The sequence below is a fragment of the Triturus cristatus genome, chromosome 5_2 (genome assembly GCF_964204655.1).
Source record: "Triturus cristatus chromosome 5_2, aTriCri1.1, whole genome shotgun sequence".
Lineage (NCBI taxonomy): Eukaryota > Metazoa > Chordata > Amphibia > Caudata > Salamandridae > Triturus > Triturus cristatus.
The window spans coordinates 565,765,299-565,793,251 of record NC_140588.1 but is presented as its reverse complement, the minus strand read 5'-3'; the positions used below and the strand labels follow the sequence as shown (position 1 = coordinate 565,793,251).

At 48.2% G+C, this 27,953-nt stretch overlaps 1 protein-coding gene across 1 annotated transcript in view; it reads left to right on the top strand.

The window, feature by feature from the left end:
- Positions 1 to 27,953, top strand: part of RBMX2 (RNA binding motif protein X-linked 2) — a 118,769-nt gene that overhangs the window by 72,326 nt on the left and 18,490 nt on the right. Inside the window, exon 4 of the mRNA XM_085607639.1 lies at positions 16,826 to 16,955. Coding sequence (XP_085463765.1) covers positions 16,826 to 16,955 — 130 coding nt within the window. The remainder of the gene's footprint in view (positions 1 to 16,825; positions 16,956 to 27,953) is intronic.

Sequence of the window (27,953 nt, the reverse complement as noted above, 5' to 3'; positions counted from 1 at the left end):
CACAGCACCTGCCGACCGCTTGAGGAGAACAAGGAAAGGGAAGAAAAATCAAAAGGGCGACCTAATGAAGGTGGGCAGCGAAGGAGACGCGACATCAGAGGGGAGGAGGAACGCAGTAGAGGGCGAGTTCTCATTGATATCTCCCCTGCTTACAAGCCCCATAAGCTCCCCTAACTCCAATAGAAGCAGAGCCACAAGCACACTTTCTGTGAACAAACCCAGCTTCCAGCCTAAGATCTACACGAAATTCTCATTTATTAAGGACCCCGGATCCATTCTCTGCTTTAAAAGCTCCAGTATGAGCGATTTACCAACCCCACTACAACCAAGCAAGGCAAGTACGGATGTTTCCCTGTTACAACCATCGCGGAAGGGTTCAGGCGATGTCGCAACTCTCACAAGTAAAGAACTGAACAGCGCGGCAGAAAATAAATCTGCTAGGAGAGAAGATTCGAGTAAGGGCCCTGGAAGGAGGGGCTCTGAGAATCAAAACTCGGAGGCCACGGGTTTGGACCAGGAACAAGGTTGCAGCCAGAAGAACCCCTCCGCAAATCTGAAAATCAATCCGCATGGGGCAGACCCCAAAAACTTAGAGGAGATCAGAGTGGAGGTCCACGAAGTGCCAAAAACTCAAAATCTCAGCATAATGACAAAAAACTCGAAGAAGCTCCTGAGTGGACATCAAATAAATACAGATAAAGATTCTACCGATGTTGAATTCTCTGATCTCTGCGGTATCGCAGAGTGCGACCAAAAAGTAAACAGAGTGCTAAAAAGACATGAAAGAACGGAGGATAACATGACGACTCCTCCTCAGAACCATTCACAAAAATGCAAAGCCAAACCTAATGGCAAGAATAAGGGCAATTTGTCCAATGGTGAACACTTGCTCTGTGAAGATCCACCAACGTAAACAGAATCAGCCGCCCGGCAATACTCACTAACAACAGAGGAGTTTTTGCAAGGGTCACCAGAATTAAAGAGTCTGAAGAGTCTCGGAATAATCAAAAAACAAATAGAAAATGCAGACTTGAAGTACCCAAACCTCTCTCCCAACCAAGACGACAATGGGTGGGGTGAGAAATCAACCATTAACGACATACACCGGCTTGAGGAAAAAGCATCGCAAAGAAAACAAAACGACACCAACTCAGTCCCTTCCAGCCCCCGTCCCTCAATTAGTACTCCGGCAAAATCAACACCAAACAGTGGCCCGGAAACCTCATATCTCACTCCTGCGGAGTGGGAAGAGCTTGTAGTCTCATATTCGGTCTCTAAGCCGGAGGAATCGACAAGAAGGGTTCGTCTCACCAATACAGAAACCCCCAGAAGGGAAATAACTGATGCCAAAGAAGACATCTGGTCCTCACTTTTACACACAATGCAACTATCTATAAATGCCATTCAATACCAGTCAGACAAAATGGACCTTCAACTTTCTGTTCTTAATACACTGTCAATATTCGTATCTAACATTGACGGCAAGTTAGCTGAACTAAACAACCTGGTCAAAAGGGCTCAAAACGAGACCCAATTCACACAACTCAACTGCTCCTGCGCAACAATAGTAGACAAACTGGCAACACTTCCAACGGCTATGGATCATCTTCTCTCAGATATTAGGCTGGTTGTAAAAAACCACTGTCCAGTTTCTCTGACAAATAAGGGAACAGAAGTATGCATCCCTCCATTACCGGACCCCCAGTTCCTAATAAATGAAAGCAAAACACAGCCCCATGATTATGACTCCCGCATGGTGGTGAAAAACAAAGTGCCGAACAGAAGCCATCAAAACCAGGGAGCCCAATCATCCCTAACTTTAACACCTCTGTCGCCAGGAAACAACCTACAAAAAGAATCTGCTACAGAGGACACTCTATCTGGGAAACATGGGAGGAAGCAGAAAAGAAAAGGCAGAAACCAAAAAAAGAAAACAACCGCACTACCCTGGGGAAAGGGTAATAATATTATGAAAATGTTACCTCTTGCTCCGCAAGCCATCCAGATCAAATTGGAAGGAGAACCTGAAGAGGAACACATTCCCCAAGAAAGAGGTAATATGGATGGAAGAAAAAAATACGAAGGAAAAGAACCGCCAGAAAGAGACCTCTTAAGAAAACCCCTCCCAACAGTGCAAGTATCGAAAACAAATTGCCGAGGGGGCACTCTAGGCATCCGAACCATAATAAAAACTCCTAGCCCCTTAGGACTAGCAACAAAGAGAAAAGAGAAAAATATAGAAATGAATGCTCTCACACAAGCTGAAGGATTGGAAGAAACCGATGGATCAGGGGATGAGCCAATCCTCCAGCATAACAACTCACCTGAAGTAGATGGGGTAATAGGCAGCTCTATGTTAGTCTTCTACCCGGAGTACAAATCAAGGGGCGTAATTGACACCATAAACAGGGAAAATATTCTCCGTTTACTTAAAACCATAGATAGCTTAAAAGACATCCGCTCCAGTGATTTGGAGTCAGTTGAGTTTATAGACTCACTAGAAACTCCAGGGGTAGAAGCAACAAAAACAGTATGGGCAACGGCCAAATTTCCCGAAAGATTGCTAAAAGAAGAAGCAAAGTTCAACTCGTGGGGCATAAAACTCAGACAACTCCCTAAACCAAAATATCCGGATCCCCTGATTCCTGACAACTTATTAAACAAAATTAACGAATACCCCATGACGATCTCAGTACTTCGAGGAGCCCGGAGTAAAACCCCCGTGAACTCAACTCACCACGATCAGTCAAACAAAAAAAAAAAAACCTTTACTAACAGTCCAATTTTGCAAAATTGGAGTTGGCTTTCGAGATCTCTTAACGCTAAAAACCAATGACACAATAATGCAACAGAGGAGAACGAACACGACAACCTCAAACTGTGTTCCTGGAACATTAACGGCATAGGTGTCAAATTTCTGGATGCAGAATTAATAACATACTTGCACAAATTTGATATCATTATATTACAAGAAACATGGACGGACTCGCCCCCGACCATTCCGGGATATAATTTAAACTTCCTGACCGCCACTCAGAGCTCACCGTTTGGCCATAAAAAGGGAGGCCTTGCAATATACTGCTCGCCTAAGACCTTCTTTGCAGCAGAACCCCTGGCTTACAACTTACCTCCTCCAAATGCAATTTTGACTTTACTTCTGACAATCCGTGAACAAAAAAATGAAAACATACTCCTAACAAATCTCTATTTACACCCCAAGGAGAAAAATAAGGGAGCCCAGCAACTGATGGAAGAATTAACAAAGCTACTGGAAACTAAAAACTCTCAACAACCTTATAATTAGTGGGGACTTTAATTTAAACATGCTTAATAATCCAGCTGTAGCGCTTACAGAATGTGAGGACACCTTCGCATGGGAACCATCCGAACAAGACAACACCTCTGGCGGTAGCAGCTCCAAAATAGCGGGAAGACTGCTGGAAAAATTAGAAGAGCTGGGCCTACGTGCCCTCAACGGCAGACTCCCAGGAGATCACCCGCAAGCGGTGACATTTCATAATTCGAAGGCCAGCTCTACAATAGACTTTACATTCCTCTCTCGGAACATGTATCAAATGGTGAGTGATTACCAAATCGGCACGATGGACTATAGTGACCACCTTCCTCAGGAAATCACTATTGAGATCCCAGCAAAACTAAATCCATTGGCCGTTAATACACTTGGTTCAGATTACACCTTCAACGACAGAAGGATAAAATGTAAAATCTCAAATCCGCAAACACTCCAAATGCAAGCATTTGAAGAGGCACAAATAGCATGCATAGATCCAATTGAGAGGTGGGTGCGGTTCACGAAAACATTATGCGGAAGAGCCGGAACAGACAAAAATGCTCGGAAAAATTACAAGACCAATACTTCAAGATACAAGAATGATTACAACTTCAGTTCCAACATCCAAGTCAAAATCTTAAAGCGCAAGATTAACCACCTCCTACGTAAAGTGAGGACGACACCCTCCGCTCGCCACGAGCTAAGACAGCAAAAAGAAACCCGTAGAAAACTAATCTGGCGACTAAGAAAAGAAGTAGATGAAACCTTTTGGGGAAAACTCCTCTATGACGCCAAAACAAACAACAATGCACAATTATGGCAAAAGATCAATTCCAGAATTGGCGAGCGAAACAGCGGGATTGATTCTTGCCCCACAGAAGAAGCTTGGACAAACTTCCTCGGCAAACACCTAAATGAAGACCTGGAAGGATGTAAAGGACTAGACACCCCTAAAAAGGACACAAAAGTATGGGCTCCACTACATAATGACGGCTCTGCACAAAACGAAGGAATTGTGATAAACAACTCACAGATCTGCAAACGAATCTCTAAAGGGAGACGCGAAGGTGCACCAGGTCCCAACGGCATTCCCCCGTTGGTTTTTAAACAAGACCCTGAATATTGGGCCAAAGTCCTCGCACCAACATTTGATAAAATTTTACAGACATCAACAATCCCAGAGTCTTGGAGGGGGGCAATAATCTCCCCAATCTTTAAAAAAGGCGATAGGAACAACCCAGGAAGTTATCGCCTCATAGCCCTGCTGGATAACGAGGCAAAATATTATGCAGGCCTTTTACTCGAGGAACTAACAACATGGCTGGGCGACACAAAAGCAATTCCATTTAATCAAACTGGCTTTTGAAAAAAAATGGGCACTACTACAAACATACTCTCCTTATCACTTCTAATTGACCAGGCTCTCATCACAAAACAACCTTTATTTCTGTGCTTTATTGATTATAGTTCCGCTTTCGATCATGTTAACAGGAACATCCTCTGGCAAAAACTAAAGAAAATGAGAATTCCTCAACAGTTACTGCACCAACTAATTCTCATCCACAGTAATACCTGGGTACAGGTCAAATTAGGTGATGGAGACATTCTGTCTAAAAAAATCCCTACAAGCATTGGAGTGAAACAAGGATGTGTCCTAGCACAGACGCTATTTAATCTTTTCTTGGCCGAATTATCAAACCTGCTGAACAAAAGCAACTCACACGCGCCAAAATTGGGAGGGACACAGATGTCAAACCTACTCTACGCAGATGATCTAGTGTTTTTTTTTTTTTTTTTTTAAAGACCTTTATTGTGCAAAGGAATGGTTACACTGCGTCACGCCAACAACCCGGAGGCAGGCCGCGATATCGACAAATGTTTCCAATGGAGGTGTACCATATCAGGAGTCATAAACAATATCAGCATTCTAACATACAGGGAGAGACACACCCTCGGCCCTGGTGAGGAGTACAACGGCGCGACCAGTGAAGAGTGGAGGGTCTTACATTTTCTGGGTTTTGTGAACTGGAATCGAATCCTAGGCACACGGTCCCGTCCTGACACTCCGGCGAGTACTAGGACCGCAGCTCATGGAGAGGGTAACTTATAGGTAAATCGTCCACTACCACCTTTTCTCCCAACCCCCCCGCAACAATCGGAGGGAAACAGCAAACTTTCGGTGCGGAGCTATTGCAGAAAACCAACAGACATCTCAGCTCGCTTACGCAGGGGCTAACATACCAGGACCCGTCCGTCATAGAGGGACGACTACAAGCAGCATTGGTGGCTGCAGGAGGTTCGCAAAGCAGCAGCTATAGGGCGGGGGCGGGGGGCGGGGGACGCAGCAGGACAAAGCAGCAAGACGCCCGGACGGGGAGGGGGGCAACACGTCAAATCCTACAGGCATGCAGCAGGCACGGGATCCGGCAGGAGCAACACACTCCACAGCCCTCAGGCACACCCACCAAACAAGCATCCATCCTTCCATCACAATGCGTACAGGGCTCAAAGGTTCACCCCATGTCATCCGAAACACCCGTCCCGGGGGAGTCCACAGAGGCAGCCGAACCCGCCCGCCCTCTTGTCCACTGCAGGAAGGGTTCCCAGATGTCGTTGGGCCTAGATGCGGTGGGCATCCTCTCCCAGTAGGTCGTGAGCTGTGTCTGACCATATGTAACGTCGCGAACCCATGCGGCGAACGTAGGCAAGGCTCCACGGCCCCAGTGTAGCGCCACCTGGCGTTTAGCGTAAAGTAGCAGCATCGCGTGCAGTTTCCTGTCAGCGGGTTCGGTGTCTTTAACGTATCCCAGGAGCCCCAAAAGCGGAGTGGGTTCATCTGTCCTGTGTAAAATGCGGTTGATGGCCTCAAAGATGCTCGACCAGTACTCAACTAGCTTAGGGCAGCTCCACGCCACGTGGATGAAGGACGCGTCAGCTCCACCACACTTCCAACAGGAAGCGTCAGTGCGGATCCCCATGCGGTGTAGCAGCACTGGTGTGCGATAGTACCGGTGCAAGAATTTAAAATGGACCAGTCGAAGTCTATAGTTCGGTGACAGCGCTGTGAGTTGCGTACAGCAGTATTCCCACATAGCATCTGACAGGGTATCGTCCAGATCTGTGGCCCAAGCCTGTTTGGCCCCAGGCACGGTGAGCGGGGCCTGCTCCTGCATGCAGTTGTATAGTCTAGATACTAGTTTCGCGGGGGAGGGTCGTGACAGCAAGTTTTGGAGGGCATCCAGTTGTGGGGGTTCCTCGGGGAATTGAGGCCACATCTTCTTGCAGGACTCCCGGAGAGAGTGATACAGAAGCGCGTCCGAGAACGAGGTAGGCCGTCCGTCCTCACGGACACCCAACTCACCAAACGTCCCATCAGGGTAGATGTCAGCGAAAGTGGCCACCCGTCTCCCCTGGAGCGTGATGGTATCTCCCCTAGCGCTAAGGCAAGGCAGCATCGGATTGCTACGCAGCGGAATGGCCGGCGCATAGAGCAAGGGAAGGCCCGCCCTCCGGCGTAGCTCCTTCCATGACCAGCGGATCATCTCAACGGTGTCCACCTCCTTCGATGGGCGGGAAACCCTGCCATACAACGCCACCCGAAGTGGCAGCGGGGCAACCGCGGCCAATTCCACCGCCACATGCGGCTGGTAGGGGGTGGGGAACACCCAGAAGTGCAAAAATTGAGCCTGAGCGCACAGCGAGTAAAGCTTAAGGTCAGGCGCTCCAAGGCCCCCCTGTCGCAGCGGGAGTGTGAGCAAAGCCCAAGAGGTCCGCGCCTGCCGCCCAGCCCACACCAGAGACACAAGCAGGGAGCGGACTCGTGCATGGAAGCACGCAGTCATGGGCAGCGGAAGATTAACAAACAGATATAGGAATTTCGGGAGAACTACCATCTTTGCCAGTGCCACCCTCGCGACCAGGGACAGGGGAAGTTTATTCCAGACCTCCACCCTCCGCTCCAGCCAGTCGACCGCTCTGCCGAAGTTAAGAGACCATAGTTCCTGTGTGTCTCGACTAATCCAAATACCCAAATATTTGACCGCGTCAGTCTCCCAACGTAGGGGGTAGTCCGAAGGAGGTTGGGCTGTCCCGTCAGTGAGAGGGAACGCAACTGACTTGGACCAGTTTATAGACACGCCCGCCAGACCCTCGAAACGTACAAATTCTCGAAGCAATGGGTTCAAATTCTCCGCGGGGCTGGAGACATACAGAGTAACGTCATCTGCATAAAGTGAGATCAGCAGACTGCGAGAGCTGAAGCCTATCCCTCTCGCCGTGTGGTGTTGGCGTATTCTGGCCGCCAGTGGCTCCATCGCAATAGCGAAGAGGAGGGGCGACAGTGGGCATCCCTGTCTAGTCCCCCTGGAGATGGGAAAGGGCTCGGACACCAGGCCATTCACTCGCACCCGAGCGCGAGGTCTGTCATATAGCAATTGGATGAGAGTAATAAAGTTACGACTAAAGCCCATCCTGCCCAAGACACGAAATAGGTACGGCCACTCTAGCGAATCGAAGGCCTTGGTCGCGTCTAAAAACACGACCGCGGCCTGGACGGAGGGGTGGAGATAATGTAGGATGGAGAAAAGTGTTCTGAGGTTGTGCGAGGTGGCACGGCCAGGGATAAATCCTGACTGGTCCGGGAGAGCGATGATCGGCAGCAGCGGCTGTAGTTTGTCCGCAATGACCTTGGCAAAGATTTTAGCGTCAACATTTATGAGAGAAAGGGGACGATAGGAGTCCAGGTACAGTTCGTCTTTGTCGGGTTTTAATAGAGTGACAATGAGTGCCTCGCGCATGGAGTCTGGGAGAGCATTCAGCTCCAGCGCCTCCACGAATACAGAGTGCAATTTCGGGGCCAGTTCTTCAGCGTATGTCTTGTAAAACATTGTGGTGAGGCCATCTGGGCCGGGAGCTTTATTAGCCGGCATGCTTTTGATAACCTGAGCTATGTCCTGGGCCGAGACAGGCAGGTCCATGTATTTTCTATGGTTGTCATTGAACCAGACAAGGGCGATAGAGTCAAGAAAATCGTCCAGGGAAGTCGGGGCAGCAGAGTGTTTGGACGTGTATAGGGAAGCATAAAAATCGGCAAAGGCCTTCAGCACCGCCTCCTGGCCCGTGACCTGTGTCCCCTCACTGTTCATGATAGTGTGTACATAGCGCGCCTGAGCCTGGGGAGCAATCAGCCTAGCTAGTGTCCTGCTCGGTCTATCACCCTCCCCGTATCTGCGGGCTTCGGCCTGTTTCCCTAAGAACTTCACCTCTCTCTGCGCCTCCTCGTTGAACTCCAACAGTTTTGCTTTAAGACTACCTGCAATAGCCAACGTCGGGTCTCGGCAGAAGGCCGAGTCCAGCTCCTTGAGTTCTTGCTCTAGCTTAGCCAGTGTCTGACGTATGGAATGTAGCACCCCTGCCCGTCGAGCTATACATTGGCCCCGTATTACCGCCTTAAAGGCGTCCCACACCACGGCCTCAGAAGAGGCCGAACCCTCGTTGTCCGCAAAGTACTTGACAATGTCATCTCTAATTTCTTCCGTGAACACCTGATCTGTAAGAGCGTGGGGCGGCAGCCGCCACGAAAACGCCCTAGGGGCCACGTTAGGTATCCGTAGCTCTAGCATGCAGGGGGCGTGGTCCGAGAGCGACCTAGCCTGAATATCTACCTCCCCCACCCATGTAGCCACCTCAGGAGACAGCAGCCAAAAGTCTAGGCGGGATCAAGCGTCGTGATGGCACGTGATACAGGTCCCCATTCTCTCCCCAGGGTGCCGAAGTCTCCACACATCAGTCAGTCTCCCCTCCTCCAGCACATCCAACAACGCCTGTCTCGCCCTCGCATGTGTAGGTCTACTAGCACCCCGTCTGTCCAATTCGTCGTCCAACACCACGTTGAAGTCCCCCCCCACCACTATCAGGTTACAATCAAGCAACACAATTTGCGCCCAAACATTGCGAAAGAATTCAGGGTCATCCACATTGGGGCCATATACAGCGGCCAGAACTAGCGGTCTACCCTGCAATGAGCCATGCACCAGTACATAACGACCCTCCTTATCCAGCACACAATGATGTTCTCTCCAATCCAACCCCTTCCGTATAAGGACAGCCACCCCCCGGGCATAGTTAGAGTATATAGCTGAATATACATGCGACCACCTGTGGTGTTTCAGCCTGGGCGATGGGGTCGAGTTAATGTGAGTTTCCTGCAACAAGCAAATGTCTACATTGTGTCTGGTCAACATAGTATGCATCAATCTGGCTTTTTTATAGTCCCCAAGGCCACGAATGTTCCAAGTCCACAGTTTAACTCCCCCCATGTCTGTGGCACATCCAGGGCAACCAGGCCGCCGCCCCGCCCCCCCACCCCACACAAACAGGCCCAGACCGCCGCCTACCCCCGCGCAGCACAGTCATGAGATAATAGATTGCAATACGCTCCATCAGCACCGGTAACCAAACACTCAACATTCCCCCCCAACCCCCACCCACGCCAACCCCCCAAACAGGTTGCGCTAGAATCCCATTTGTGCTCTGAATCGCACTTGAGTCAACCGAGAACAAAAACAACAGGAGATTCCCCATGGGGCGAGGCGCTCCCAGCTGACACCCCTGAATACACAGGGTGGCTGCACACTGAAGGTTCTAAGCGACACCCAAGAGGTGCCCAGCAGCATGGAACAAACAGTACTGGAGCTGTTTGCCGTCCAATATGCCCCAGACCTGTGACACAATCAGCAACCAAGACCCTCCCAACATGAGCGGGCCAGCTCCATCAGTTCCGGTAGTGTCCCCCAGTTCACATCCAGAGGGGACCAAACAGTCCAGCAAATGACAGCTTTAGTGGAAGGGGCCAACACAGATCACATTACCCTCGGTACCTCAATCATTGTCGCTCGTGCAGGCCGCGTCCTCCTCCAACCTCGGCGACTTGCGTCTGGCACCAGGGCCACTGATGTGTTTAGCGAACTTTAGGGCTGACTTAGCGTCGGTGAAAAAGTGAGCAGTTCGTTCATGGAAGATTTTCAACTTTGCTGGGTATAACAAGGAGTATTGGACTCCGGCCTGCATCAGGAGCTTCTTCGCAGGTATGAACTCCTTTCTGGCTGCCTGGACAAGGGGGGTGAAATCAGGGTAAAATGAGATATGATTCCCTTTATGGATGATCTTGCCCTTTTCACGGGCCATCTGCAGGATGCGGTCCCTGTCTTGAAAGTTGAGTAGCTTGACTAATATAGGGCGTGGGGTGGCGCCTGGTGGCGGTCTCTTGCCCAGTGTCCTGTGCGCCCTCTCCACCGTGAACACCTGGGACAGGTCCGGGTCGAACAGCTCGTGTAAAAGATCAGACACAAAGACCTCCATCTTTCCGGTGTTGTCTGTCTCCGGAATTCCCGTGATTCGGACGTTGGACCTCCGGGAACGCGCTTCCAGATCGTCCGCCTTTGCTCGCATGGCCTCCAGTTCGCGCTCAATATTGGTGATGTGGTTTTTCGCCTGTTGCTGAAACTCGGCACACTCGGCATGTCTGGTTTCTAGGCAGTCCAGCCTCGTTTCGTGCACGTCCACTTTGGACTTTACCGCCTCTAGTTGTGCAGCCATAGCATCCAGCTTTGCGTCGATACTCTTCAGGCTAGATCTGACCTCCATCATTAGAGCGCCAAAATCAACTTCGGCCGCAGGGCTCTTAGGAGGTGACGACGCGGCCCCCGTTTCCACTGCCTGTTGCTTGGCCTTCTGCTTGTGGTCAAAAGTCAATTTAGGCTGCTTGGCATCTTTCGTGCCCCCCATCACTGGCTCGCGCGGGGCGCGGAGCGCAGGCCGTGGCAGAAAGCGCTCTCCGGCGCGCCGCGCAGGCCCTTAGAGCTGACTGGCACAGTGCGAGGCGTCACAAGAGGGAACTCGGGGGCAGATGCGCCAAATCACAGTGGGCTGCCCAGTGTCCTACGGCGACCCCACCAAGTTTCCCCCACGATCTCCTAGTGGAGGACAAAGCACGTGAGAGGCTCCTGAGAGGCTCCGGCAGAAGCAGGCCGAGGCCGTCAGCACGTTATTCTGTGCCCGGGAGCGGAGCTCCTGGTGTCAGGGCAAGATCGACACCTGAACACCCAACGGCGATCAGCAGGGGCTCCGGGGCACGCCAAGCAAGGGGCATACACAGTGTGGGCTGTAGTGCGCCACGGGTCCGCAGCTTCTCCTCTAACGACCCGGACGCACCGCAAAATGGCGGCGTCGCGCCTCTGCCTCAGCCCTTCCCCCGATCTGTTACCTCTGGTGAATGGCCGCTCCGCTCCCTCCTTCCGTGCACAATTATCACCGCGTAGTGGCCGCCGACAGCCTCCAGTCTCGCATCAAGGGCGCCTGAGTGGCCTCCTCTCCGCCGATCTCCGTGGGCCTAGTAATCCCCGAGGTCCAGCCAGGTGTCACCGCCGCCTCGAGTTCCGCAGCTGCAGGCGGGCTCCAGCAGTCGGGCCGGCGTCAATCACGGTCGCCAGGTCTCGGCGCGCAGCCGCTCGCGAGCGGCAAGGATCCAGTCGGTCGTGCCTCCGGGCTGCCGCATCAGTTTCACCCGGAAGCCGGGCCCCTCGGTAGCGTCGCTTAGGATAATAAAGGATTTATACATGTGCAGCCGGCGGAGCTCGCTCAGAGAGCGGCCATCTCGCTGCTCGGTTAGCCACGCCCCCGATGATCTAGTGTTAATTAGCCAGACCCCGATAGGCTTACAGCGACTATTAAACATAACATCGCAGTATTCTATTACAAACAAACTTAAAATCAACTACGAAAAAACTAAAGTTATGTGTATCACCAAACAAACAAGGAATATAACAAACAACTGGTTCATGGATTCAAAAAAATTGGATATTACTACCAAATACAGATACTTGGGGGTCATCGTTGACGCTAAGGGGAGTTTTATCCCGCAACGCGAGGAAATAAAAAAGAGAGGTCTAATGACAGCAGTATCCCTAAGAAACCTCAAAAATAAGATCACTGGACCAACTCTCTCTCCTCTACTAAAGGTGATACAGGCAAAACTGACCATCTATCACTTACGGCAGTGAAGTAATGAGAGGAAGGGATGCAGAGGTTTTAGACGGAACAGTAACTAAAGCAATGCGTATGATCTTCGGCCTACCAAGGTACACATCACCAGCGCAAATTAGGCTTGAATTTGGTCTTTCCAGGGAAGATCTGGCACGCAAAGGAGCATATCTAAAAAGCTGGTACAAAATTTCCAAGGAAGAAGAAAACACACTAAACGCCCTTCTATGGAAGGAATTGCAACACAGAGAAAATTGCCAGCAAGGCTCTTTTTGGAGGATGCATTAGAATCACTGGGGCTGCACCAACTATGGAATCTACTAGGACCAGTGGCGGGCTTCAAAAAAGCGGTAAATAACATCGTTAAGAAGGAATCACTTTTGCAGGACAAGACCCAACTGGCAGAGCGAGCGCATGGCTGGTTAATCATACAAACATACACCAGCCTCAGACCACAAAAATATCTGCAATTCTGTTTTACCAAAAGAATAAAAGATAAGTTTTTAAAATTTCGCTTAGGTTTATTGCCGTCTGCAACCCACAAAGCCCCATGGTTACGCCCTACCTCGCCTTTGTGGCAATGGCGCAGAAAACATCTTATTACCAACTGCAAAGCCCTGCTTCAAGCGCGCCAAACAATTCTAAAGCCAATCTTTTACGGACAGCGAATAAGGACTTGCAGGCAAGCGGTCTTGGCATGCTTCTCGGGTGACAATGTCCAACTGAGTTGCCGTCTTGTAAAATTTCTGGAAATTGTAGAAAGCAGATTTAAAACAGAAGACCACCAAGAAAAAATTGTAACCAGGTCTCACAATACACCTAAGCCCGCAAATCTTTAAGAAAGGAGAAGGCACAATCCTGAAGATTAAAGGAAAACACATAAAAGGATAACGGCTTTACACCCGACCCCTCAGTGGGAATATAAAACTTGGGCATTAAGGACCACTTCGGAGCAGCAAGACTACCAAATCAGTACACAACATATTGACATGTGGAGAACACGCTCTTGTAAGTCGGTCACCAAGGATTGTCACAACACAATTCGAACCTCGACAGAGCAACACTAATTCTGGTCAAGCCTAAATAGCCTACAGGACACGTGAGAACTCCTCAGCTCAGCACTTTCCCCAGCACTGGAACTGATCTCTGGACTCTCAAACTTTGAACGTAGTTTTTAAACACACAGCTTTTTTTATCTTGCGTTGGGCATTATTGATGTACAAAGTTCTTTTTTTTTATGTCTTTTTCTTTTTTCTCTTGTAATGGTTTTAATTAACTGTACAATAAATATTTGTCTATCTATCTATCTATCTATCAAGATTTGTGGGAGTCCACCGGGTAGCTCTAGAGTGTGGCTTAAGACTGGCACTATTGTCCCTCAAAAACTGTTCGGCATACAAATTAGTCTGCTCAACAATCTCTGCCAAAAACACATCGTCCATACACAACTGAAAAAAATTTATCGGCAAAACGTTTTCAGTATTCACTCTACACCCTGGAACACCAGTAAAGTCTGGCAATGCCGACTGCACCATGCCAGGGGCAACCCAGAGGTCATCACTTTCAAAGGGAAGCCTTGCAGCCCCAGCCTGCAGCCCAGATGCCTCTTGCCGCACTATCGGCACATCAGTCTCCTCCTCTAACACAGGCACTTCATCCGCACTAAGAGTATCTTCATCATCCGATGATTCCATATGGAAGAAAACTCACTGCCAGAATCGTCCCCTGCCTCCTCTGCCTCAGATGCAGAGTCAGTCTCTGAACCATGGTCAGAGGAAGACTCAAAAAGCAAACCAACAACCTGCTGAGCAGTAATCCTGCGGCTAGCCATTATACTTACTAAGAAAGAAGACTGCACAAACAAGTCAACAACAACCAACAATGTGCAAAACAAGTAAGTAAAGAAATGTGTACCTTTATCACAAAGATCTATATACTCAAAAACTATAGAATTCACTTACAAGAGACAGCTACACTCACCAGAACCTACTCTGCAGTGACACAGCAAAAACCAACGATATCCCACTAGAAAGAAGAAAAAAAAACAAATTTTCTCACAAGACAACAAAATACACATCAAGCACAAATGCAAACAGTTTTTGACACTCAAAAACCAAACATACTGCTATTATTACACCATTTGCAAAAAACAATTCATGCAGAGAAATCAAACTCATTTACGTTGTACAAAAAAAAGTCTCTTACCAAACTACACAAACAGCAGAACCCCCAGTAACGAAACCGCAAACTGGAAAGAGCAAAAGCCTTCACCTAGAACAAAAAAGTAAAAAAAAAAAAAGCATTACAATTGCAATTCACAAAAAATATAACAATAAACATTATAACATGCTGTGTTACTACCCAAATGGTCAATCGGGTTGTGTGCCAGGTGGGGCAGAAAACAGCAGGATTAAAAAAAGGCTAATCTGTCCCGGGGGGGGGGGGTGAATACATATTATAAAAACAAATTGCCCCCTGGAAGCGACCCTTGCCCAAGGGGTCACTTCCATTTTTATTTAAACTAATTCCCTGGTGTCTAGTGGGGGTTTCTGCCTCCCCTGGGGCAGAGCAGAAAGGGCAAAAAAGGGGCCGATCTGCCCCCGGGGGAGGGCAGAATTCCAAATACAAAAAAAATGGCCCCCGGAAGGGGTCCCTTCCATCATATTTTAAAATTTTTCCCTTGGTCTAGTGGGCTTTTCTGCCCCCCCCCCCCAGGACCAGAAACGGCTAAAAAACAGCATGATCTGCCCCCATGGGGGGCAGCAAAGTCTCAATTATAATTTGGCCCCCCAGGAAGCGACCCTTTCCCAAGGGGTGGCTTCCCATTCAAAGCACAAACAAATCCCTGGGTCTAGTGGGCTTTTCTGCCCCCTTAGGACCAGAAACGGCTAAAACACAGCCCGATCTGCCCCCATGGGGGGCAGAAAAGTCTTAATTATTATTTGGCCCCCAGGAAGCGACCCTTGCCCAAAGGGTTTCTTCCTTTGCGCAAAAAAAACATCCCTGGTATCTAGTGGGGCATCCCTGCTCCACGATCGCGACGCTGTGTGCGATCGTGAAGCAGGAATGCCCAGCATTGAGACATCAGGGGAGAGGAAATACTCTTTCCTCTCCCCCGATGCCTCAAGGCATCCTAAATTGGCCCACCTGACCCACCGGAGGCAAAACACGTACCTCCTTCGCCGGACGCGCGGGAAAGAAATGATTTCCAGCGCGTCCAGCGCTTCCTGATGACGTCGGCGCGCGCTGACGTCATGGGGAAGCGTGGGGGGGCTCAGGGGTGGCAGCGGAAACTCTTCCGCTGCCATCCCCCTCTGTGGGGGAAGATCGATGCCCCAGGGGAGGAGCGCCAGCGCTTCCCCCAGGGGCTGTGCTCATGATGGAGCGGTTCCGTCATAAGCACAGCCCAACCGATGCTCATGACGGAACCGCTCCGTCATGAGCATCGAAGGGGTTAACTGTGGTGGTGAGGGGGAGAAAGGGAGGCAGCCATACCTCAAGCTTAGCTACCATAGCTGTGTTTGTCCCTTGCTATTATGTAGCCTTTTATTGTTTATGGCTTTGTTTAAAATCAGTAAAAAGATGAATAAAAAATATTATTGACTGGAATGCTGATTGAGCGATTTCTAGTCGTAGGCTTTCTACCTATCCCCTCTGTTTCATTGTGAAACTTCCAACCGCCAATCCTTGTTCTTCTGCTTCATGAATGCTCTCAAATATTTATCTTCCTGGATTTTCCATGAATTATGTTTTTGTGTGTTAAGAAGCAAGTCAGACATCCCAGTTAGCAGAGATAGTCATAGAATTGACCAAATTTAATTCTGTTTTTCGCAACTCTAACTTCTGTTTATTCTCAGAAACTTTCAGATCCCTTCCTAAGGTAAAATGGCACAAGACCAGGGACTCTAATAATCAGCCAAATAATGTTGAAGGTATAGGTAACAAAGCCACAACACAAGAAATATATTGGTTTACAAAGGAAAAGTGTACCATGCCAAAATACTTTTCTGAAGTACAGGGAAGGGGGTAGAATTTGTGTGATGTATAGCACTCTTTAATCTTGGATGCTTACTAGGTAAGCTCAAACGTTTCAGTGCATGCAATCACCTTTTAAATCATGCAACTTTGGTAGGGGTTAAGAGCTTTGGTTGTTGAATCTTAAAGCGCTTTGTTACATTGGTCAGGAATACGTGTTAACAAGTACAACCTCTTAAGTAGGTTGCTAAAGCATGACCTAGAATGTGGTTTCATTTCTATACTAATTTTTATTTTGGTGTAGTTAGAATTTATTCTTAAACTCGCATACATTAATTGACACCCTGACTCTTGTATTACAGGAAGGTTCAATTGGGATGATTTGTGATACCAAAATTAGATGAAAAGGTCCAGTAAATTGATGAAATCTAGCTTGTCCGCTTAGCATTGGATATGATACCTCTGCAGATGATCATTGTGAACATTAGATACATTGATTTTCTTTTTTTTTTTAATTAGGTATGGAGAAATAGTAAACATTAATCTTGTGCGCGATCAGAAGACTGGGAAATCCAAAGGATTTTGCTTCATTTGCTATGAAGATCAAAGGAGTACTATTCTTGCTGTGGACAATTTTAATGGGATAAAGGTGGGTACAGCACGATTTAGGTAACATATTGCATTTTCAGTGATTCTGGTGTTCTCACATCGACTTGTATGATTTGATGGGATTGTTTATTGATTCAGGGCTTTTCTGTCTACATGGTACCACATCCTACAACCTTTTGGATTATTCTTGAGAAGTGCCATTGTGGTTAGAAGGAGTCATTTATGGTACCAACTGCTTTTTTGCATACCGTTTTCATTCCAAGAATAAACAGTGAAGCCAGCAGTGCTACCACAAATGTGTTCCTATAACTGGGTCCTAAGACTCAATTTGACAGACCCTCAGCTCATATTTTTTCTTTATAATTTTCATTCACTGATACATGAATTGGTTGTACTGTTGTTTGATAGGTTAATTGGCCTACTGTCTAAATTATAGTGTATTTTTGTTTATTGGTGTGCAAGTTTTGTGTGTGTGATTGTATCTAGATGTTCGAATGGTTTGAATAGTTAGGTGAGTAGGTGCATGTATAGAGTGGATTGTTGGATCGGCGAGTGGATAGATATATCATTAGGTGAGTAGACATACCAACAGCGATAAGAGTATGGATGGGCGTGTAGATGTCAGTGTGTGTTGTTGACGAGTAGACAAATCGACACACTTAGCTATTACCCTCATTCACTTGCCCACTTTTCATTTAACCACAGTTCCTCCCACACATGGACCTGCACCCAAAGTACACTAGGGCATGCATCTAACAATGACATACCCTATCCACAAATAGACAAAGTACACTGGCACTGCAAAACACATCTTGCAAGCATACCTACATAGCTCCCACCACTACACACGTGAACCCATACCCAAAGGAAACGCATCACCAACCTATTTTTCACTACCACACAAACACACATGTATAGTGCATGCAGCGGAAACACCTCTACCATACAAGTGAGGAGGGTGATCTATATCGTGATTAAGTAGTTTTGCGTGGAGGCTCGGACTTTCCCCAATTTGCCATATTTTATTTTTCTGTGCAAACCACAATGTCTCCTATACCTGTATTTATCACTTTATGCCAGGCATTGTCATTTATGTTGTGCCTCTTCAGATCTGTGAAATTGGGACATTTGGAAGACAAAGAGTGAAATAGCTGTGCTAAGGAAGGATGGATGACTCCACTGATTTATTGTTATTGCCTGGTATTGCCAGGCGAACTCCCACAGCTAGAAGCTTTCCATTACAGCCTATTAGCTGCTTAATGCTGCCTCTCTGTGAGCAGCTCAATGTCAAAGGTTATCCAGGAGACAGATACACTTCCATCCTTCAAGCAACCTTCCGCTGCTCCATTTTGTGTGCCTTTTTGCTTTTACACAAAGTACCCCACTCTTTGTCAGTCTCTGCTGCAAAGCTAGCATGTCCTTCTAGAATGAGTACTCCTGTGGTGGAGGTCCCCATCGGGGAGGCTTGATGTTGAGTGCTGCTCCCTGTAGCGCTGCGTAGGTGCCTGCAGCAGGCCATTGCATTTATATAGTCCTCCTGTCATGTTGCTGCTTGTGCACATTAGCTCCCTACCCAGACAGCCCCCAAAAAGTGTATGGAGAATATAGCCAGCCACCTTCTTTGCTGCCCCCACCATTTTCCTTCCCTTCAACATGTATACATCCTACATCTTGAGCATCTGACAATGAATGGACTGACTTCACCCTTTTCAATATTGGATCATCAGACTGCTGCACCATGGAATGTGAAGAATCTAATCACTATATATAGGGTATTAGGCGACTCAAAGAATGGACTCTGCATGGACATTCTGTACCAGTAATCACACCATCTACATAGTATAAAGGAAACAAACACATCTTATGCCGTATATGGACTCAAACACCTAGTCTACCATTGACATTGTTGTATCCTGGTGCACATAAACAACGGCAGACTTCATTTGTACTAGTTACAGTAAACCAGTGGTGGATGAATGTAAGCTGATCAAAATGGAATGTCACTGCAACAAATAGCTGAGGAGAGGGGCTCATCTTTATTATGAATTCTATAATCTCTAAGGGACATCTGAAGCAGTCTGTGCTAGACCTATAAAGATGAAGCAAAGTGTGAGTTCAGTAACTGACAATGCAAACAAAAAACATACAACCAAGAAAAAACCCTTACTTAATTAGTAAGGAGCCATTGGATATTGGAGGCACTGTGAGTCTTTGGAAAGCAAATTAATGCATTCCTCAAAATTTCCTTAGTTTTCCTGATTTGTGTTTTATCAATTGACTGCAACCAAGACATTTTTTAACCGTGCACAACAATCATTAGCTTATTTGCTGTTCACTCCAGAAGGTTTCAAAACGAAGTCTACGGGTGTACCGGGGCAGAGAGGCAAGATGGTGGCTGCTTGAGTCGGCTGTTTGCTGCTCCCTGATTATGGACACGCAAATGCGATAATGGCAGGAGTAGATGTGCATCAAGCACACGCCCGAGTCTTTTGAACAAAATAAGCAAAGTTAGCGGGTGAAAAAAATCAGGACTTAAAGCCGAGAAATTAACTAGAGGGCAAGATCGCTAGGATGCTGCGTCCTCATACCTGAAGCTGTGTCCCTTTCCGGCCCAGTGTGGAGCAGCGCTTTGCCGTGCGGAGCTTCTGAGAGCGTTCTCCGCTTGTTTGGCAATATTGACACCTGGTGGCGGAGAGAGGAAACACTGCCTGCAGTGCTCGGATCTGTACCAGGCACGTTCTTTGATCAAAGATTTCTGTTGCTACAGGGGTAAAGGGGAAAACGCACTCGGGAATGGGCGCTGGCTCATCTCCTAAAGCGCCAGGACTCTTGGATTCTCATCCGAAGATAGGAGCTGGGAAAAAGCAGAATGCAGTGAGTGCCTCATTGAAGGCGGAAGAGAGGAAGAACCGGAGCGGAGTACAACCAGCAGCTGAGCCAACTGTGCTGGATCTCCTACGTGCAATGCCAGGGGCAAAACAACTACAAGGGCAAGGAGAACAAAAAGGTGAGCAGCACCGGGGGGGGAGCAACATGGAGAGGGGAGATGTGAACAGGGAGTTTGGTGCATTACTTTTGCAGTCTCAGCTGAAACACTGGTCCTGAGTATAGGTATAGAAACACCATTGTCCAACCAATATACTCAGCCTCCTCCCCCCCTGCCTGCAACCACAGATAGTAGACATCTTGAATGTAGGTACTGAATTGGGGCCAGAGATTCAAGGAGGAGACTGTACATTGGGGTCTACTGGCTTTAATTCCCCTCTAGGAGGGGCTACGGCTATGACTATTGCTACTATATCTACTAATCACGCTACGTTTCCAAATCATGATGAGCAAGATTTTTTTTCGCTCTCTGATGGCATCTGGTCAGTTTCGGGCTCAGGTTCGGAGTCACTAGGCGACTCCAGTGAGGAAAGCTCGGACGCTGGCAGAAGAGACACTATAGCCACAATGTGCAAGGTAGCAAGAAGAATCAGCCACCCCAGTCCCACAAAAATAAAATCTTAGATGGGACTATTCTGGTGCAGATTTACTCAGAACTAGTACTGCTTCACCAACTAAAGGCGAGAATATATCACCCCCAACCTTGGACACGGTTATCCAATGTATAATCTCCCATCGCGAAGAAACACGCCAAGACAGCAAACGCGCACAAACGACAATGCGAAAGATTCAAGGGGCTGTCAGAAAAGTAGCAAAGTCCTGCGCTGTTATTACGGAACCCCTCACAACCCTCGAAGTACGTACCGAAGCCTTGGAAAATGACCTAGCAACTACACGCACAAGCACTATCTCGCATGATGCTCAATTAATAGATATTCAATGGAAACGCGAAGATTATGAAAATCGGCAATGCTGAAATAATGTAAGAGTCCGTGGCATACTGGAGGGAAAGGAAGGGTCAGATACCCGGCGCTATATGGCTGATATGCTTGCTAAGGCATTCCCAGATTTGGAGGGATGGAATTGGGCACTGGAAGTGCAAAGAGCCCATCGAGTTCCTTTAAAAGTCTGATACGAAACCTCGCGCCATATTGGTTTATTTTAGTAACTTTTTATTGTGACAGGAAATCTATGACAAAGCAAAACCAACAACAAAGCGCAGTGGTGGGGACTATTCTCTTTTTGTCCAACCAGATCTCTGTCACTTCACAGTGGAAAGACGATGGCGTCTTCGACAGATGATACAGCCAGTGCAAGATCGAGGAGGGCAAGCATATTTGCTTCATCCAGCCTGCTTAAAAGTGATAAAAGGAGATCAAGTCTGTTTTTTCACCTCAAAAATTCTCCTTTATCATTTCCCTTCTTCTCTTGTGTGTGCTATATTGCTAGAATGCTTGTGCTTTATTTTCTATTTTTTGGTTTTTACGATAATCTAACTGCCAGATATGTAAAAATACGAGTCAGGGGCCACCAATCATCGCAACAGACTATTGTCTGAATGCCTTTCTATATGGGATGGGGTGGGGGTGGGGTGGGGTACGTGGGATAGTTAAGGGCATGGGCACGATGGTTGGGTGGGTGAAGGAAGGGGGGACTAGGGAGGGGCAGTAGAAAGGGGAGAAAAGTTTTGGAGAAGATACAATTAAAAAAATGTGAGACAGCTGATATCAGTAGGCAAGGGCGATATAAGCAGAAGATATCAAATAAGCTAAATGAGTAAAATCACTATATGTTCGATTAATGTAGGAGGCCTTAATGATAGGTCAAAGCGTATCAGGACTGCTGAAATACTAAGAGATGGGAAAGCTGACATAATATGTCAGCAAGAAACACACATTCCTTGGGGGAAATGAGATATGCTGGCTATAAGGGGATATAATCTTGTAGCTTGTTCTACACAAACTTCAACTATTAGAGGGGTCACGATTCATGTAAGAAACTGTTTTGCAGCGTGAATCTTTCTGGATTCACTATGCTGTGCATTCCGCGATCTGGTGGTTGGGTCCGAAATCGTAGGGGTTTTTTTTGGAGCCCAGGTGGGCGTCGACGTCCCACCATTTGGTGTACTTCTCGTGACGTCGGCGTGCTTCCTGCGGAAGTCCCACCTTTGGGGCGCTATCTTCAGATTCTTTTTTCCGCTGTTGGGTCTGGATCGTCAACGAGAAGCTCCAGAGTTTGAACGAAGAAAGAAGAAGAGCACGAGTTTCATCGAAGAAAAATAAAGCAAAGACTACAGAGAGGAAGAACATAGAGCCGGGACGACGAAGAAGGAAGAGAACCTCGAAATCTTCGACGTACAACGGAGAATGCGCACTTAGTGACTCTGAGCGCAGGAATGGACAAAACACCTTTTAAATTCTGCTGTAACTGCCACCACAAATACGCGCAGAAGGACCAACATCCGGTCTGCAACCTTTGCCTGCCTAGCGACCACGAGAGCAAGGACTGCAACGCCTGTTCCGCCTTCACGCCGAAGACACTCCGGGTGAGAGAGAGGCAGAGGAGAGCCAACTACAACATGGAAGGCAAGGGTAAGGCCCCGTCTCTGTACGACCTGGGCCTCTCCACCGACGACGAAGACCACATCGCCGAGGGACCTGATGACTTCACGGTCGCAGAGACCGATAAGAAAACATCTGACAAGGTAGGAGAGACGTCGAGCACAAAACCCCCGAAAGGGCCCCGAAAACCAGACACTGACTCTCGAAAACCAGAGTCTAGGTCCTCGAAAGGAACACCGGCGCCGAAAATGTGGATCCAAGGACGAAAGGCCCAGCGGATCCTTCGAGAAGGACTCCCAGGTGCCGAAGACCGCCGAAAAACAAGGTTCGTCGAAACAGACCCACGAGGTGGGGCGTTCGACTACAAAGGACAAGGCCGCGTCGACGCAAGCTTCGTCGAAAAGACCAGCGCTCGACGCCGAACATGCCTCCGAAATGGAGAAGAAAAAGAGAAGGCTCGAGGCGGAGATGGGGAGCATCCTTCAGAGGAAGAAGGAGTTCGACGAGAAGATGAAGAGATTCACAATCCCAACGAAACCGGCGACGGTCCTCGTCGAAGTCGAGGAGCAGGAAGAGTTCGACGCCGAAGAGCAGTAGAAAGCTCCTGAAGAAGGGGAAGAAGATCCCTACTATGAGGGAGAAGAAGAGGAGGAGGAGCAGTCAGTCTACGGCTCGGCACCGTCGACGATGCAAGAGCTGGAAGGGCAGGACCTCGACGCCGAAAATCCAGAAGAGCCCGTGGAGACCTATCCTTCGAGGCCTTCGCCGCCAGATGATATTAGGGCGTACAACATGGTCGTCAAAAGTGCGGCTGCAGCTTTTGGCGTGAAACTAGAGGAGGAAAAACCGAAAGCAGATTTTCTACTCGAAACACTGCTACCCATCCAAACTAGGAGCCAGTTCCTCCCCATGCTCCAGAGTGTCATGAACCAAGGGAAAGAGGCGTTCAAGGAACCAGCAACATGCCGATCCATCACGCCCAGAACAGAAAAGAAATACAAACACTCCTCACAGGACCCTCCATATATCAAGGGATCGGTCACTGCTGACTCCATTATTGCATCCACAGCCAGAAAAAGGGCCAATGTCCCGGCGACCTCGGGGCCACCTCCTGACAAGGAGAGCAGAAGGATGGACCTCACTGGAAGGAAAATAGAGAGGAACGCTGCAATGCACTGGCGCATGGCGAACTCAAATGCGCTACTGAACAGGCACCAGTACCAACATTGGGACGAGATGGGGGACCTAATCAAGCATCTCCCCGAACAATACCAACAAAGGGCTTCCCATCTAGTGGAAGAGGGGAAGAATATAGCAAACTCATGCCTTAAGACAGCATTGGACGGGGCAGAGACGTCAAGCAGACTGATGGCGATAGGAATCACTGAAAGGAGGCAGGCCTGGCTCAGAATTTCAGGATTCAAACAAGAGGTCCAAAATATTATACTGAACACCCCTTTCAACGGAGAAACACTGTTCGGGGCACCGGTGGATGAGAAACTCACCCAACTCAAAAAAGAGAATGAGACAGCAAGGTCCATGGGGGCCCTGCAATTCAGGAGACTCGGAGACCTTACGGAAAGGGAGGTAACCAGCCGGGAACGTCACACCAAACTTTCCAGCAAGGCCAGCAAAGCGAGAGCCACGGCCAACAGGGGCAGCAGAAACAAGACTGGCAGTACCAGCCTCGAGGCCAGTCCTTTCGCAGTAGGGGGAACGGACGAGGACAAAGAAGAAGAGGGGGAGACCAACCCACCTCAAAGTGACTTCGCACGGAGAAGACGGCTCACCCACAAGATACCTCTGTGTGTGGAGCACAAAAAGAACAAAATGAGGGGGGTACACGAACCAAACGCCTGCGAGCATGCAACACCAGTAGGCGGAAGACTGAGGTTTTTCCTTCAGGAATGGCAAAGAATAACTACAGACAAATGGATACTCAACATCGTACAGTACGGATACTGCATAGAGTTGGAAAGGAGCCCTCCAAACAGAAAACCAAAGAGAAGGGAACACTCAGGACAGGAGCTAGCACAACTCGCAGAGGAGGCACTACAGCTACTCCAAAAGGAGGCCGTAGAACCAGTACCATTCAAGGAGAGGAACAAAGGAGTGTACTCAAACTACTTCCTGGTACCGAAGGTGGACGAGACACTAAGACCCATCCTGGATCTACGGTTCCTAAACAAGTACGTAAGGACGCAAAAATTCAAAATGACATCCCTACAAGAACTACTCCCACAGATGGGAGACGGAGACTTCATGTCCATAGTGGATCTCAAAGACGCCTACCTGCACATCCCAATGAACAGGCAGCACGAAAAACTGTTAAGGTTCACAATGAACAAAGATCACTACCAATTCACAACCCTGGCATTCGGCCTGAAGTCCGCACCGAGGGTTTTCACAAAATGCCTTGCAGCAGTAGCAGCGTACCTGCGGAGGGAAGGGATTCATGTGTATCCTTACCTCGACGACTGGCTAATAAAAGCAAGTTCACGCAAAAAATGCGAGGAACACGCACAGCGGGTCACAAAGACACTAACGAACCTGGGATTCTCAATACACTGGGGGAAATCATCAATGAAACCAGAGCAGGTGAAGATATTCCTGGGGGCACAGATCAACACCATAGACAGAACGGTGATGCCCAGCGAAAAGAGAACAATAGCCCTGCTGAAGGAGACGCGCCTCTACCAGAAGGGGCAAGCTCTGACAGTGAGAACAGCAAGCAAGATCATGGGGATGATGGCGTCATGCATTCACCTATTCCCCAATGTTCGCCTTCACATGAGACCATTCCAGGAATGGCTGCAACAGCAATGGTCACAGGCAAGCGGAAGTTGGGAGGATCTAGTGGTTGTTACGCACGCAGTGCAAGAGGAGATAGCATGGTGGAACAGGGAGAACATAACTATAGGAAAGCCCTTGACACCACCAAGCTCAACTGTGACCATCACCACAGACGCATCCCAGATAGGATGGGGAGCACACATGAACAAGCTCAGAGTGAGGGGTCTGTGGATTCCAGCAGATGTGGTCAGACACATCAACTACCTGGAATTGAAGACCGTACTGCTAGCCCTGAAGGCCTTCCAGAGGCAGCTATACAACCAAAAAGTGTTGATGCAGACGGACAATACTACAACAATGTTCTACATCAACAAGCAGGGAGTAACACCATCGTTCCCCCTTTCCATTCTGGCACAGGAGATTTGGAGATGGGCAATCCCACTCAAAATAGACCTACTGGCCATACACCTACCAGGGAAGGACAATGTGGAAGCAGACTGGCTCAGCAGGCAGACCTCGGCATCCCACGAGTGGGAGCTCAATGGACAGGAAACGCAAAGGCTATTCAAAAGGTGGGGTACACAGACAATAGACATGTTTGCAACACACCAAAATGCAAAATGCCGAAACTTCGCATCCAGACAACCAGAAAAACAATCCCAGGGGAATGCCCTATGGATAAGTTGGTCAAGGACATTTGCCTACGCTTTTCCACCAATACCACTGATACACAGGGTACTCAACAAGTGCAAGACCAGCAACATGACACTGATCCTAGTGGCACCACAGTGGGCAAGACAGACATGATACTCACAAAAAGTGGAAATGGCACAGGGTCCTCCACACAAATTCGCAAAAAGAAAGGACTTGCTCTCCATGCAGAACGGAGAGGTTCTACACCCAAAGCCAGAGAGCCTCGGACTGGCGGCTTGGCTCCTGAAGACATAGAGTTCGCACACCTTAAACTACCTCAAAGCACTATGCGAGTGCTGCGGGAGGCAAGGAGACCAACAACACGGAAATGCTATGGGGAGAATTGGAAAAGGTTCACAATGTGGTGCAGCAAAAATAAACTGCAAAATAAATTGACAAGGGAATCAACGGTGCTTAGATACCTCACACACCTACTAAAGGCTAAACTATGCTCATCCTCGCTAAGGGTCCACCTAGTGGCGATCGTAGCTTACATACGAGGTGAGACGGGAGGAAGTTTCTTTACGTCACGAGTAGTAAAGAGATTCCTGGAAGGGGCAAAAAGAATAGCGCCACCAAAGAGGATGCCGCCACCGGCATGGAACCTCAACATAGTCCTTACGGAACTTATGAAGGCACCCTTTGAGCCCATCCACAAGGCCTCGCTACAAATGCTGACAATGAAAACAGCCTTTCTGGTGGCAATAACATCACTACGCAGAGTAAGCGAACTACAAGCGCTAACGCTGCAAGAACCTTACATCCAAATACACAAGGACAGAGTCGTAATGAGAATGGACCCACACTTCATGCCAAAGGTGGTGTCGGCATTCCATATGAACCAGACAATTCAAATACCAAGTTTCTTTCAGAACCCAGCAACAAGCGCAGAAAGGGCACTGCACACTCTAGACGCTAGAAGGGCGGTGATGCACTACATCGAGAGAACCAAGGAGCACAGGAAAACCAAGCAGTTTTTTGTGTCCTTCACAACGAGCTTCCTGGGTAGACCAGTGACAAAAGGCACCATTGCACGATGGATCGCACTAACGATACAATTCTGCCACAAACAGGCAGGGCAAGAGCTATCGGAGGGGCCACGGGCCCACTCCACAAGGAAGGAGGGAGCAACAATTGCCTTTCTGGCAAACACACCCATTCAAGACATATGCCTGGCGGCAACATGGGCATCAGTGCACACGCTCACTAAGCACTACTGCGTGGATATACAGATGAACAAGGAAGCACAAGTAGGACAGAAGGTGCTTCAACATATATTCAACGACCAACGCTCATCTTCCACCCAGCCGCCACAAAGATAACAAACCGCTACAAAATCTATGCACAGCATAGTGAATCCAGAAAGATTCACGCTGCAAAACGAATAGTTTCTTACCTGTCGGTGTAGTTTTGCAGCTTGAAGATCTTTCTGGATTCACTAGCGAACCCACCCACCTCTGCCAGGAAGATGAGGCAGGAGAAAGAGGTGGAAGGACAAAGAATGAAAGAACAAGAAAATACTGAAAGGATATATAAAAGGGAAATTACAAGAACGCCAAGGGTTAAAAAAAAAAAAAAAAAAGAGAGAGAGAAAGGGAAAAAAGAACCCGAAGATGGCGCCCCAAAGGTGGGACTTGCGCAGGAAGCACGCCAACGTCACGAGAAGTACACCAAACGGTGGGACGTCGACGCCCACCTGAGCTACAAAAAAAACAAAAGAAAGACTACGAATCCAGACCCAACCACCAGCTCGCGGAATAATGCACAGCATAGTGAATCCAGAAAGATCTTCAAGCTGCAAAACTACACCGACAGGTATGAAACTATTCGTTTCATGCCACACGATTTAACTCCACACATTTTTCATTCCACACCCTATTAGACACCAAACCACATCATTCAACTCAACACAATTACACAGTACACCACACACATCCAATCCACACCACATAAATCCACATCATCCAACAACATTCAGTAGCACACCACATACTTAAACTCCACTACATACCATTCATCAACACAAAATACAATTCCACATAATTCCACTCTGACACACAGTCCCAGAACACTCAATACCACCTAATTATTATCCACATAAATCC